This window comes from Citrus sinensis, chromosome 6 (assembly GCF_022201045.2).
Source record: "Citrus sinensis cultivar Valencia sweet orange chromosome 6, DVS_A1.0, whole genome shotgun sequence".
Classification (NCBI taxonomy): domain Eukaryota; kingdom Viridiplantae; phylum Streptophyta; class Magnoliopsida; order Sapindales; family Rutaceae; genus Citrus; species Citrus sinensis.
The window spans coordinates 15,602,128-15,614,456 of record NC_068561.1 but is presented as its reverse complement, the minus strand read 5'-3'; the positions used below and the strand labels follow the sequence as shown (position 1 = coordinate 15,614,456).

The window sequence follows — 12,329 nt, the reverse complement described above, 5'->3', positions numbered from 1 at the left end:
TCTAATTGCTTTAATTTTAATCTTCCTTCTCTTATTCCTTCTTCTACTCTTGAGATTTTATCTAATTCTACTATATTTTAATCTTTTATGAAATCTAATTTTTCTTCTAAATTCTTGAAGACTACTCTATTTTCTCTTAAACTATCTAAGACTATTTTAAATTTTTTTATTAATTTTAATAAATTTTTTATTAATTTTATCTAATTATGATTTCAAATTTCTACCTAAATTAACTATTGAATTTACTAAACTATTTAACTGAGAGTTTTCTGTATATAGGTCATGTTTAAATTGCCTTCAATATTACAATCTATATAATATCTATTTAAAGTTGTCTTTTTACTATGGTAGGTGCTAAGTTCTAAATCATTCTCTTTATAAACTATTGGACCTTCTAATTAGAATTAACTATATAAAGCATGCTCTGATACTAATTCATCGGGGGTCTGTCCAATTAACTTCTAAAAATTGATTCTAATTCTAAATTGTTATTTTGTAAGGGCTGAACAAAAATTTCTTATTTCTTCCTTTTGTCTTCATTATGTTTCTTTATCTTTTTCCTTAATATTATTGCTAGTCATGACAAGTTCCCGCACTCTTTATATAATTGTCAAATGTCAAGCAAAACTAAATTATTGAGTTTTCAAAGTTATATAGCACTTCATGTTGATCTAACAAGGGAAAATATCCACCGTCCACCTATTTTTTACACCTTTTTCAAAAATACACAATTCCTTCATTTTTTGGCTGGAATCCACCAACAGTTACATTTTTTTTCACTTTTCCACTTCCGTTTGGAATCCGTTAAGAAAACTAACGGAAACTTTAAAAAATGACCATTTTACCCCCAAAACGAAAATTACAATTTCACCTTAAAAATTACAAAAAATAATTAGATTAATCTAATTATTTTCCCCATCGGTCAATAAATAAATTAATTCCATAACCATCAAATGCATGTTTTTTTTTAAATATATCTGTAATTAGAATGCTAAATTATAACAGTAGTATTAAAAATAGCCCAATCTCACAAATCATCAATTGAATTTAAGATAAGTAGAATTTTATTATTAATTGAGTTATAATCTCTAGTAGTTAAGATTTTTTTGTACTTCATTAAAGTACCAATAATGATATTCATCATTAAATCTTATTATTTTTGGTATTTTTTAAGGTGAAATTGTAATTTTCGTTTTGGGGGTAAAATGGTCATTTTATTAAGTTTCCGTTAGTTTTCTTAACGGATTCCAAACGGAAGTGGAAAAGTGAAAAAAAATGTAACTTTAGGTGGATTCCAGCTAAAAAATGAAGGAATTGTGTATTTTTGAAAAAGGGTGTAAAAAATAGGTGGACGGTGGATATTTTCCCATCTAACAATAATAAGAGAAAGTCTATGGTACATAAAAGTTAATACAATCAATTATTCTATACGTGACATGTATAGTTTGTTAATATTTATGTATCTATAATGTTGATTTTAATGAAAGCAAACAAATTTAAGAATGATTAAGTTTTTAAAAACTCAAATTATTTTTCATACATTTTAAATGAATCATTATTTTCATAATATAAAGGTTTTATACTTAATGGAAAAATGATTTTATGAAATTGGTTATTTTCAAGTTAATGGTTTAAATTGAAAAAGTTTTGAGAACTTTGAAATCAACAAATATTATTTCGAAACTCTAGAAATTGACTTATTTGTAAAGTTTTATGAAGATTTGGGACATAATATAATTATAGAAAGTTTTAGGACAAAATAATAATTTTAGAAAATAATGTCATTGTAGCAAACGGCTAACTGTTTAGGAGATAACGACTAATCGACATCGAACATAATTGGAATTTACTTTCTGGAAACTAACGGCGATCCGAAATCTAGAACATGGTGATCCGACAATTTGAAATTATAGCACAACGGTAACTTGCTCAAGTCAAAACAACGATTCGATAAGGCTTAACGACGATCCGACTTTGTGCAGAAAGTCAATAACGGCTAGCTTTCAGCTCCAACTATAAAAAGGCTGCATTAGATCCAAATCAAAGTGAATCTAACAAATATCAAAGAGCATATTATTGAGAATACAATATTTCTTGAGCTTTAATTTGTTCGTTCATTCTTTAAATCAGATCTTAGGCATATATCTATAAACACATAGATTGTGTGCGAGGAAAATCTTATATTTGAGAAAGTGTGCGTGTGGGAAATACATGAGTTAAGAGATTTGGGATAATATCTTGGGGATAATATCTTGTTGTAAAGGTTGATTGTGACACATGTGATGTCAATTGTAAAAGTTTTTGAACCTTGGAGGCTGGGATAGTGAAATTCTCAAGTTCGGTGAGCTTGGAGGTGTGGACGTAGGCATGGTTGGCCGAACCACGTAACAAATTTTGTGTTTGATTTCTCTTCCCTTATCCTTTTAATTTTGTGCATTGTTAAATTTATTGTTATTGGTTTCATTAAGGCATTAGTTTATATTATTGTGTGGTATATTTGCTTTAAGTTTTAGAAACTCAATTCACCCCCCACCCCCCCTCTTGGGTTGCACACTTAGAATTTCATAATTGAATTTAATATACTTACCACTTGCATGTTGATTTTTTAAAAATAAATGAACACATGAAATAACATTATTTGTTTGTTATAGAGTTGATGTGATAATTCTAATATATTCTAGAATTAATATAGGACGTTACTTTAAATTCTAGAATTTATATTATTTTAAGATTTTCTATTTTAATTAGAGTCTATTGTGGTTTATATTTTAGTCTTTATTTCAATTTTAATTGTGATTTACTTTTCCTTTCAAAGTTAACTTAGGGAAATATGTTTACTCTATTATAAATGGAGAGGTTTTGTTATTTTTTTCATAACTTCAGCTTCAATTATTCAAAAACTCCTCTTTAATTCTCATTGGAATTATTTATCAAAATCTCATTTTTAGAGTTGTTTGAATTAGAGCGTCATCTAATCTCACTTAACGCATTATTAGAAACATCTTATTAATTCGTTTGGATTTGAACGAGATCTAATCATACTTCGATTGGAACGTAAACTAATCGCATTAGTTTGGTTTAATACTAGAATGATATCTAGTTCCTAGCCCATCAATTCTACTTATGCTACCCCGCTCCATTAAGAATTTTCCTAAAGTATGAGCAATATTATAATTTAAAGTAAGATACAGTATTGTGATTTGTATTTAATTAAAAAAATAAGTTATTGAAATTTAGTCATAGTTTCAAATCAGATCTAATCAATAGGAGATCTAAAATGATCCTAATTTCTGTTCAAAACAAAGATGTATACAAGATTATTGAAACGTCGTATTATAATTTAAATTCTTACTTAATAAATTATATGAAGAGTTAAAAGATTGATTTGCAACTTCCCTCCCCTTTTATCTTTTAAAAGATTGATTTGCAAAAATTTTCGTATTCCTTCCAAAAATAATAAGAAAAAAACAAGGTACGCGTCGAAAAGAGTTCGAGAAATTTTCAAATCAGGTCCGCGTAAGTGATTAGTGGGCGGGCTTGATGTAAGCCCAAGTTGTTTCGGGCCTCTTTTGGGTTTTTCTATATTTCTGTCCTGAATACACGCAGCCCTATTAACCATTATTGCACATTCACACATTATTCAAATATATCCAATTCAATTTCCCAGAGTGAATTAATTGATGGAATGTCGCTAGTTAAATTCCACTTTAATTAGACCAAAAGCAGCCAAGTTCACTTTAGCAATAATAGCCCAATGGCCCGCCGAGGGTAGAGACCGTGGACTCACAATCTTCAGAAGAATTGACGTAATTAAATGTCAATTTTCTTATTTTATTTTATTTCGATATAACTACAATTGCATCGTATGCTCTGTTAAAATTATTAGTAAAAATTTTGTGTAAAATTAAATGTTCAATTTTTATTTATATATTAATTATTTTATTCAACCCCAACAACTAGGCCTATTTCTTTCTCTGCTTTTCTATTTCTTTTTTTCCAATAAAATTGCAAGGCCCAATTATTCCTCAAAAAAAAAAAAAAGTTATTCAGACCTAGCAAGACCAATGATGTCCTAGGTTACACTTAGGTTGTGTTTACTTGCTGGAGTGGGAGTGAGGAGTATGGATTCCTCCCACTCCAGCGTTTACTTGCTTAAAATGGCCACGGATTGGGAATCCCATTCCGTGGGCCCCACTCATTTTTGGAGTGGGGAGTGGGAGTGGGACTCCCATTGGGGGAGGTGGGAGTGGGAATCCACTCCCACCTCTCCCCTTTTTACCCTTTAATTTAATTTAATTTAATTTAATATTTTATAATTAATAAAATAAAATAAATAATATTTATTTGAATAATAATATTATATTTAACTAAATAATAATTTACATTGATTCTAAGTTAAAATTATTTTAAAATAATACTATTACATTAATAGAGAATTAATAAATATAATATTATTATATTTATTTTAAAAATAATAGTACTATATTTATTTAATATTAATAATAATAAATAGTTTATTCTACGAAAATATTAATTTTGTACTAAATAATATTATATTATTATTTTATATAATAATAAATTTAATATAATTATATTAAATAAAATAAAATAAGGTTTCATTTTATATTAAAATTAATAATTTATTGTTCATAATTAAGAATATTAATAATTATAATAAATTTATAAATATAATAAAATAAATATTATTCATTAAATATATTTTTTATTAGTTTTGTAATTAAAAACTATAATTCTTTAAATAAGGATAAAATTGTAATTTGAAACTATTTACTCCCAATCCAAGACAAAGTAAATACATAAATTGGATTCTGATCTCTATTCCATGCTTCCATTCTAGTGTAAGTAAACAACCTACTCTCACTCTCATTCCACACTCCTAATCCAAGGATTCCCACTCCTCAGGATTCTCACTCCAATCCAAAAAGTAAACGCAGCATTAATTAGTACAGTGCAAGGCAATGTAGCCTTCTTGGGTCACAATTTTTTCTGTTGCGATGGGATCCTACGAGATTTTGTTTCGTTTGAGATGAGATATGGACATGTTTTTACATCCTAAATTAAAGTGGGATGGAATAAGAATAAAAAATAAGTCCTACTTTTATTTATGGGACGGGAGGTGGATTAATTATAAAATCTCGTCATATTTTGTATATCCCATTAATAAAATAATTTTAAAACTACTCTAATTTTTTAATTATTTTATAATTTTAACTTAAGTGATGTTCAAAGTTGAAAACAAAAGGCTAAGATTAAATAATAAAAGTAATATAATTAGAAAGTGAAGTGTTAGCCAAAACCCACAATTAAAATTAATTTTTTCTTTTTTTTTATGGTCAAAATATAAATTGGTTACTGTCCAAATGTATAGATTTTGAAGCATAAGCGTAAGTCTTAATATTAATATGCAATCGAAGCAAACAGACAATTAAAAAATGTTAGTATAAAATTGTATTCGAATATACATATATCCAAAATAAAACTATTATTTGGTTATTCTATTTTGTATTTATTCAAGACTTTTGCTATATTGAATTATGATGATCAGAAAAAAAAATGTCAAAATTTATTTATCTACATTTAAGACTGTTTAAGATAATGAAATGAGATGAGATATTTAACGGGATGACATTTAGACAAATTTTTGTCCTAAAAAGATTAAAAAGACGGGAATGACATTTTTTTTCTTATCTTTCATATGCGGAATAAGACTGAGATTGGTAAATCCATCTCATCACATCATATTGCCAACCCTAATTTTGCACGCCAAAAACACCCAGTTAGGGGGAATTACTGCCTCGATTCTTCTGCATGCCAAAAACCTATCTGCAAATTTCACATCCAATGATTAAGAAGTAATCTTAACAATTAGTTCGCACATAAAATAGAAATAGTGTATGATTATTTGAATATAGAATGAGAGCAAATCGCTATATATTGGAATGGTATTTGAAGGTATCGAACTGTAATAATTGACGGTAACAATCAAACAAACGTATTAATTATTTAACAAATTAAAACATCAAATTCTATTTTCATCATCGGGACATCTAGCACAGTCATCGTAACCAATGTCATTTGAATTTGTTTGTAAGTTATATGTCACCAAACTGGATCAAATCAGTTTAAGCCGACTCCAATTGATTCAAATGAAGCTGATACATACATATCTTATTTTTTTTATATTTAAAATTTTCTAAATTTTATTTTGACTTAAAAAAGATCGGTGACCAATTCCCATTTATTTGCATGATGCGTAATTTGAACGAGTCATCGCAAGTCCTTAATGTTTTCGATCTCTTGTATATTTCGTGTATTCAAAGATTTAGTTAATACCTATTATTTTAGCTTAATTTATAATATACTGATTTTCAGATTAGACTACCAGCCGGCAGGTAATTCCTTTTCAGTTTCAATATAACGAGGTTGCCACTTTCGTCAATGTTAAAAAGTACGCGATTGAAGAATAGGCATGTTGAGTTACATTATTTTTTAGAACTCTTCAGAAATAATGTAAAGAAAATAAATTTATTTTTACTAATTCATGAGCACAGAGTCTCAATTTATACAGGTATTTAAAATATAAAAAAAATAATACAATTAACATAATTTAAAAATAATAATTGATTAACAAAAATTGAGTCAATCAATTTTTATTCATCATCAATAATTAAGATGATAACAATCTAACCATTGATTTTTTGTTTCGATCAATATTATTTTACACTTGTCAAGGCGACTTGACAGCAATAACACACTAGTTACCATCATTATTAATTTATTACATCACAAATTCACAACAAATCAATTCGCATGAAACCGGAAATATAATTAAAAAAAATTAACAATGAACGCAAGCAATGATTTGAGAAAACAAGCCGGCAACAATTAATTAAGTTCTAACACTGGGGAAGATCAGCCGGTGGCGGCGGCAACCTAGTCGACGGAGTCGGTCCATTTTCAACAACAAAAGCCGTGGCCAGCCCCCACGGCAAGTGCACGTCCAGATGGCAGTGCATGAACCATACACCTGAAAATTAAAAAATCAAAGAAAATAAACAAATAAGTTGACTTTGAAACTTATTCAAACATTAGTTGATGCATCATTTTCACGCATGCGTGCTTAATAAAAATTTCCAAAAAAGTTCCTAACAAATTACCAGGATTGTTTGCTCGGAATCGGATAACGGCCCATCCACCGACGGGAACGGCAATGGTGTTACGCCTTTGTGGATTGACAAGATTGAACTTTTGCCTGTCCCTTGCAGCGTCAAAATTTCCAAAGCCTTGAGCCAGCACGTGAAAGTCAAAGCCATGAACGTGCATGGGGTGATTCTCCAGCACGACCAGCGCCGTGTTTTGCAGGATCATCTCCACCGTCGAATTGAACTTCAACGTCTTGACGCTCGTTCTCTTCGGAGCGAACAGCAGCGACGAGTCGTTGCTGAGGGCAGTGTTTGTGAAGTCAAATATTAACGGAGGGTTGTCGGGGAAATCGGGAGTGAAGATTCCACCCACGTTGAAGAAGAATGCTTGTAGCAAAGACAAGCTTGTCGGCGCCTGGAATGAATGATTGTTCATGCTAGCGGAGTTTCTTTGCCCGTTTAGGCCTTGACACGTGGCATTTGCTGGACAACGATCAAGCCCTAATCCTACGGTAACGAACATAGGTTCATCCACCTGAAGTGGCACTGGGACCCATTGAGGTCCATCCTTTAATCCAGTCAAATTACTGTAAAACCTGTGAGCCGTAGGGTTGTCGTTAAAAGCTGGCAGGACCGGCATTAGGGGATTAGCCGTCGTGGCACCATCATAGACGACGATGCCTCTCGTGGTGGTGTTATCGAACGGTATTTGTGGTGCACTAGCGTATGCTCTTGCAGCCATATAATAAGAGCCCACTGGCTGGTCGGCTTTCAGCAAAACGTCCGTAGTCTGGCCGGGGGCGATCACGACCACGTCGGTGACGTAGGGCTCGGTGTAGCAAGCGTCAACGGCGACAACTGTAAAGTTGTGATTGGCAATCTTGAAGAAGAGCTGGTTATTGAGTGCAGCGTTGATGATACGTAGGAGATAGGTCTTCCCTTTCTCCACTTCGAGCGTGTAGGTTTCTGACAAACAAATACTTAATGTTATTATTTAATAACACAGAATGGAACATTACTAATAATTAACTTGAATACGTAAACTTATGATACTTTTCAATTAATTAACGTTTGTAATACACACACACACACATACGATTTTGAGAGCAGGGATAGAGGTCTCCAGGCCTTCCATTGATGGTGTAAGCATCGGAAGTATTAGGACCTCCACCGGTAGCTTGCGCTTGGTTTGCAACATCAATAATATCAGCATTCCACCACTCTCCTGCAATTAGGTTTAGGTGTCTATTAGTTATCATCAAATTAAATTTCAATGCTCTCGTACAAGCCTATAGTAGTGAAAAAAATTTAATTATTATTATATATATATGCATATACCGAGTATAATGGGAACTTCTTTATCGGGTTTAGGAAATGGATACTTGTGACCAGATCTAGGGCGGATGATAAGAGCTCCATGGACAGTGGCACGTAGCATTGAGAAGTGAGCATGCCACCAAAGGGTTCCTTCTTGATTGACGATTCTAAATTTGTAAGTGTAGCTATTTCCAGGTGTTATTGGACATTGAGTTATCATGCTTGGTCCATCTGCCCAGGCGCTTAGTAACTGAAATATTCCATGCCTACATGGAAATTTTCATTAATGCTCGGATGAAAGCATCATAAAACAATTAAGATTCGAAGATGATGAATATGATAACGATAATTACTGGTACTAATAATAACATAAGTATAAATTGTTCAATATTTGGTTGGGCTCTATGAATTGTACATATGTTTGATTAATTAATTCTGTATTGGATGAAAAAAAAAAAGCTTATTATTGATTACATCTTTTAGTCTTTTATTCATAGAAAATATGTGCAAGATTATTATTGAAGTCTTGGTTGGAGCTCTACTGGATTAAAATTGAAGTAAAAACTAACTGCAGTAGAAATTTAATTTTTATTTGGAAAACATAAGACGTGATCAGCTCGGAATTAGTCAAAAATAATAATCAATTTTGTTGCTTGATCATGAGAAAACAACTGGAACTAATAATGTATTTGCAATGAAAAAATTTACTAAATTAATTTATTCTCAAAGTCAAAAACTACTTTGGAAAACCGAGTAATATATGTAAATATTGCTAATGCTTAATATCTAATGAGGGATTAGATTCATTAAATTTACCAGTGGATAGTGAGGTTATAAGGTGACTTGTTGAAAACATGAACAATCAGAGTGTCACCCTCGTGAACGCGTATCGTTGGACCGGGGAGGCTTCCGTTAACTGCCGTTATCGTTTGCTGTCTGCACAGCCGCCCAATCGTCAAGTTTTTCACCTATTGACAAAAATAACGACCGTTATTATTAACCTACAAGAGTAAATTGGTCACGTATTATAGAAAATAAGTGTTTGTTTTATGTTGCATGCATGCATGCACTCACTGTACAAAAAATTAAGTGAAAATAATACATGGAATGTGTGCTCGACGATTGCGGCAGAAGCCAATGTAGAAGAAGCTAAGACAACTAAAGCGCATGCTAGCAAAAGCGTAGAATGCGCCATATGTTGAATTAATTAATGCTAGCTATAGAGCTCAAAAGGAATGAAGAGAAGTATATAGGAGCCTATGGCTATGCAAATGAAGAAATTAGAAGGCTCTGTGATCCTATGCAATGAGATTTGCGAGCTCTCTTTAAATAAGGAATCAACTCATGGTTCTTCCAGGGACGCGCCCTTAATTTATTTTTATTAAATAAAATATTTCTTTCTAATGTGAAATTTCAACTGCTATATCTATATTGAATAAATTATAGACAGGCTAGCTTCTTGGCAAACTTGTATATATTTGACTCAGTTATTGCGTGATAACTTAGTTAATTGAAGGCGACAATATGGGTTTTTTAATAAGGATTAATATTCGAGGGCACCCATTTAATGTGGTGGCAGAAGTTTCTTTATCTAACGGTTTAGGTTTGGCCATCAAAGTCTTCATCAATAATACAAAAGTCATAAAATTTGGTTCTTAAAGCAAGCAAGCTCTTTTTTTGAAGTGTTTAATTACGAAAATGATGCAAATGCCAGAATTACTTCTTTTTTTGGGGTTTTCCTACAAGCGTTTACTTTAATTTTCCCTGGAAACACAACAGCGGAATTGGAATTTACTTCTCACTTATTTCCATAGTTTCATTCACTACAACTTAGAAAATAACTACAAAAAATTGCATAATTAATTTGTCATAGTCGCGCACCCACATATATGTTGATCCTTCGGCAAAAAATTTTCAAATCTCAAGCCGGCTAATAATAGATTTTAGGCTAAGAATATAAGATTGAAATAATTCTTTAATTTTTTAACCAACTTTTAAGTATGAGATAGGTCCATATACTTTTTGTAAAAGAATGTGCACCATAATTAATTGTATCAGCTAAATTCATCTATCACAATAATAGTTATATTTATAGCTAAATTCATCTAGCACAATAATAGTTATATTTATAGTCGCAGATGTTACTTTTTGGTGGCAAGTTGGCATGCAGTGCCAGAATTCTATTAGAAAGTCTACATTAAGCAAACGAAAATCTATAATAGAAGTCATTTCTGATCAGCTTAACTTATCATAATGACCCACATTGTCAAAATTGAATTGATCCTGTAATCATACCTTAATTAGTTCAAGTATGCTAATCTCCCACTCCCTATAATAAACCCCTCAATCCGCGGATAACATTTGTATATGACCAATTTTTCTTGACCAAAAATCAGATGAGGACATAGCTAGTTACAATCACCTATAGTCAAATTAATTAGAAAATTTTTGAAAATCCATGATAATCACCTGTTAATGAATTAATCTTTAATCTTATACAGATGTATTAAAGAAGCCAATCACCCAAATTTTTACTCAAGTCCAATATCAAAAGGTTCCTTCACTACTATTCCAAAAGAAAAGTCATTTGAAATTTAATATCATTAACTTTACCTCACGTTCTTAGAAGAAACGTTAGAAAAAAAAAATAACTTGGGGCTGGCATGATATGTATACAACCGCATTAGTTTACGAGCGGGGCCCCGCAAAATGAACCAATCACAAACCTAATCATTCAGCTTTTGACCAATTAAAATTATCATGAGAAATCAAGAATACTGTTCACAAGCAAATTAAACCATTGCTTCTATGATGAAAGCTTTCGGTGATTTGATATCTTCATGATTATGTTATTTTAATTTGCTAACAAAGTCTTATTCAAGGTCATTATTGTTGTTCTTTTTTCCACACAGCTCAACCTATCATCGTTTTTATTATTATAGGAATAATGATTTTATTAGGTTAAGAGAAAACGTTTTGAACTTGTATTGTTCGTTAGGTGAATACTGACGACTACAGATATATTATCCAGATTGATGAAAGTCGGTCGCTTGCGTTAGCGTCCAAGATTATTTACTTAGTAATGGAATGTGTATGTCCAGTGGGAACTGGGAACTCTGATTTCTTACTCCAATGACCCAACTGGCATATATCCAATTATATTAAAATGAGAAGCGATATGGTGAAGGTGGATCGCGTGGATCGCACAGCTCTCCCAACTAAAGCCACGTGGTCCGTCGCTGATCACCTGCTCAACCACTAGATTAAAACATAGTTTTCATTTCATAGATTTTTTAGTTTATTATGAGTTATTGATTCGTTATATTAGGAAAATTGTTGGATGCAAAAGCTTAATTAAAGTATTAGGCAATGATAGAAGATAAGTATGTTAATCAAATTTAATACATACTCCTCATGTGTAAGATCTAATGAGAATCGGGCAGTAACGAAATATATGCAGATTTGATTTGGCTACGAAGATAACTAAAAGTTCTTATTAATTTAGTTGTAGTGGCCAAATATATATACATGTAATTTCTCCTAGGAGATTGTTGAGTTGTTTTCTATGTTAGACTTGTAAATACGAGTCGCTTAAGCATATAAGTAGGATAGAGTTTCATCCCTAGTGTGATTGCTAATTTTTTTTCCGCATTAACTTGTAAATTAAAGTCACTTAAGCATATAAATAGAATAAGGTTTGGCCCCTAAGTTGATTGTTGAGTTGTTTTTCATATTGGCTTGTAAATAAAATCACTTAAATATATTTGTAGGATAAGTCTCCCCATCCAATAGACTCTTGGCCTCAATATTTAAACTTCCTAACCTAATACAATTAAATGCTAAGAAATA

At 31.3% G+C, this 12,329-nt stretch overlaps 1 protein-coding gene across 1 annotated transcript; it reads right to left on the bottom strand.

The window, feature by feature from the left end:
* Positions 1-6,685: 6,685 nt before the first annotated feature.
* Positions 6,686-9,789, bottom strand: LOC102608728 (laccase-7-like). Its single transcript, XM_006481332.4, has 6 exons — positions 9,583-9,789; positions 9,297-9,448; positions 8,502-8,746; positions 8,260-8,388; positions 7,179-8,129; positions 6,686-7,048 (listed from the first exon to the last, which is right to left on the bottom strand). The coding sequence occupies exons 1-6, from the start codon at positions 9,673-9,675 to the stop codon at positions 6,918-6,920; spliced, it is 1,701 nt and encodes a 566-aa protein (XP_006481395.1). The 5' UTR covers positions 9,676-9,789; the 3' UTR covers positions 6,686-6,917.
* Positions 9,790-12,329: the final 2,540 nt, after the last annotated feature.

Excerpts from the sequence above, each read along its gene's own strand:
- LOC102608728 (XM_006481332.4), bottom strand. The coding sequence starts at position 9,675 with ATGGCGCATTCTACGCTTTTGCTAGCATGCGCTTTAGTTGTCTTAGCT. Across the intron at positions 9,449-9,582 it reads TCGTCGAGCACACATTCCAT|GTGAAAAACTTGACGATTGG; the intron begins GTATTATTTTCA and ends TTTTGTCAATAG. Across the intron at positions 7,049-7,178 it reads ATTCCGAGCAAACAATCCTG|GTGTATGGTTCATGCACTGC; the intron begins GTAATTTGTTAG and ends TTTAATTTTCAG.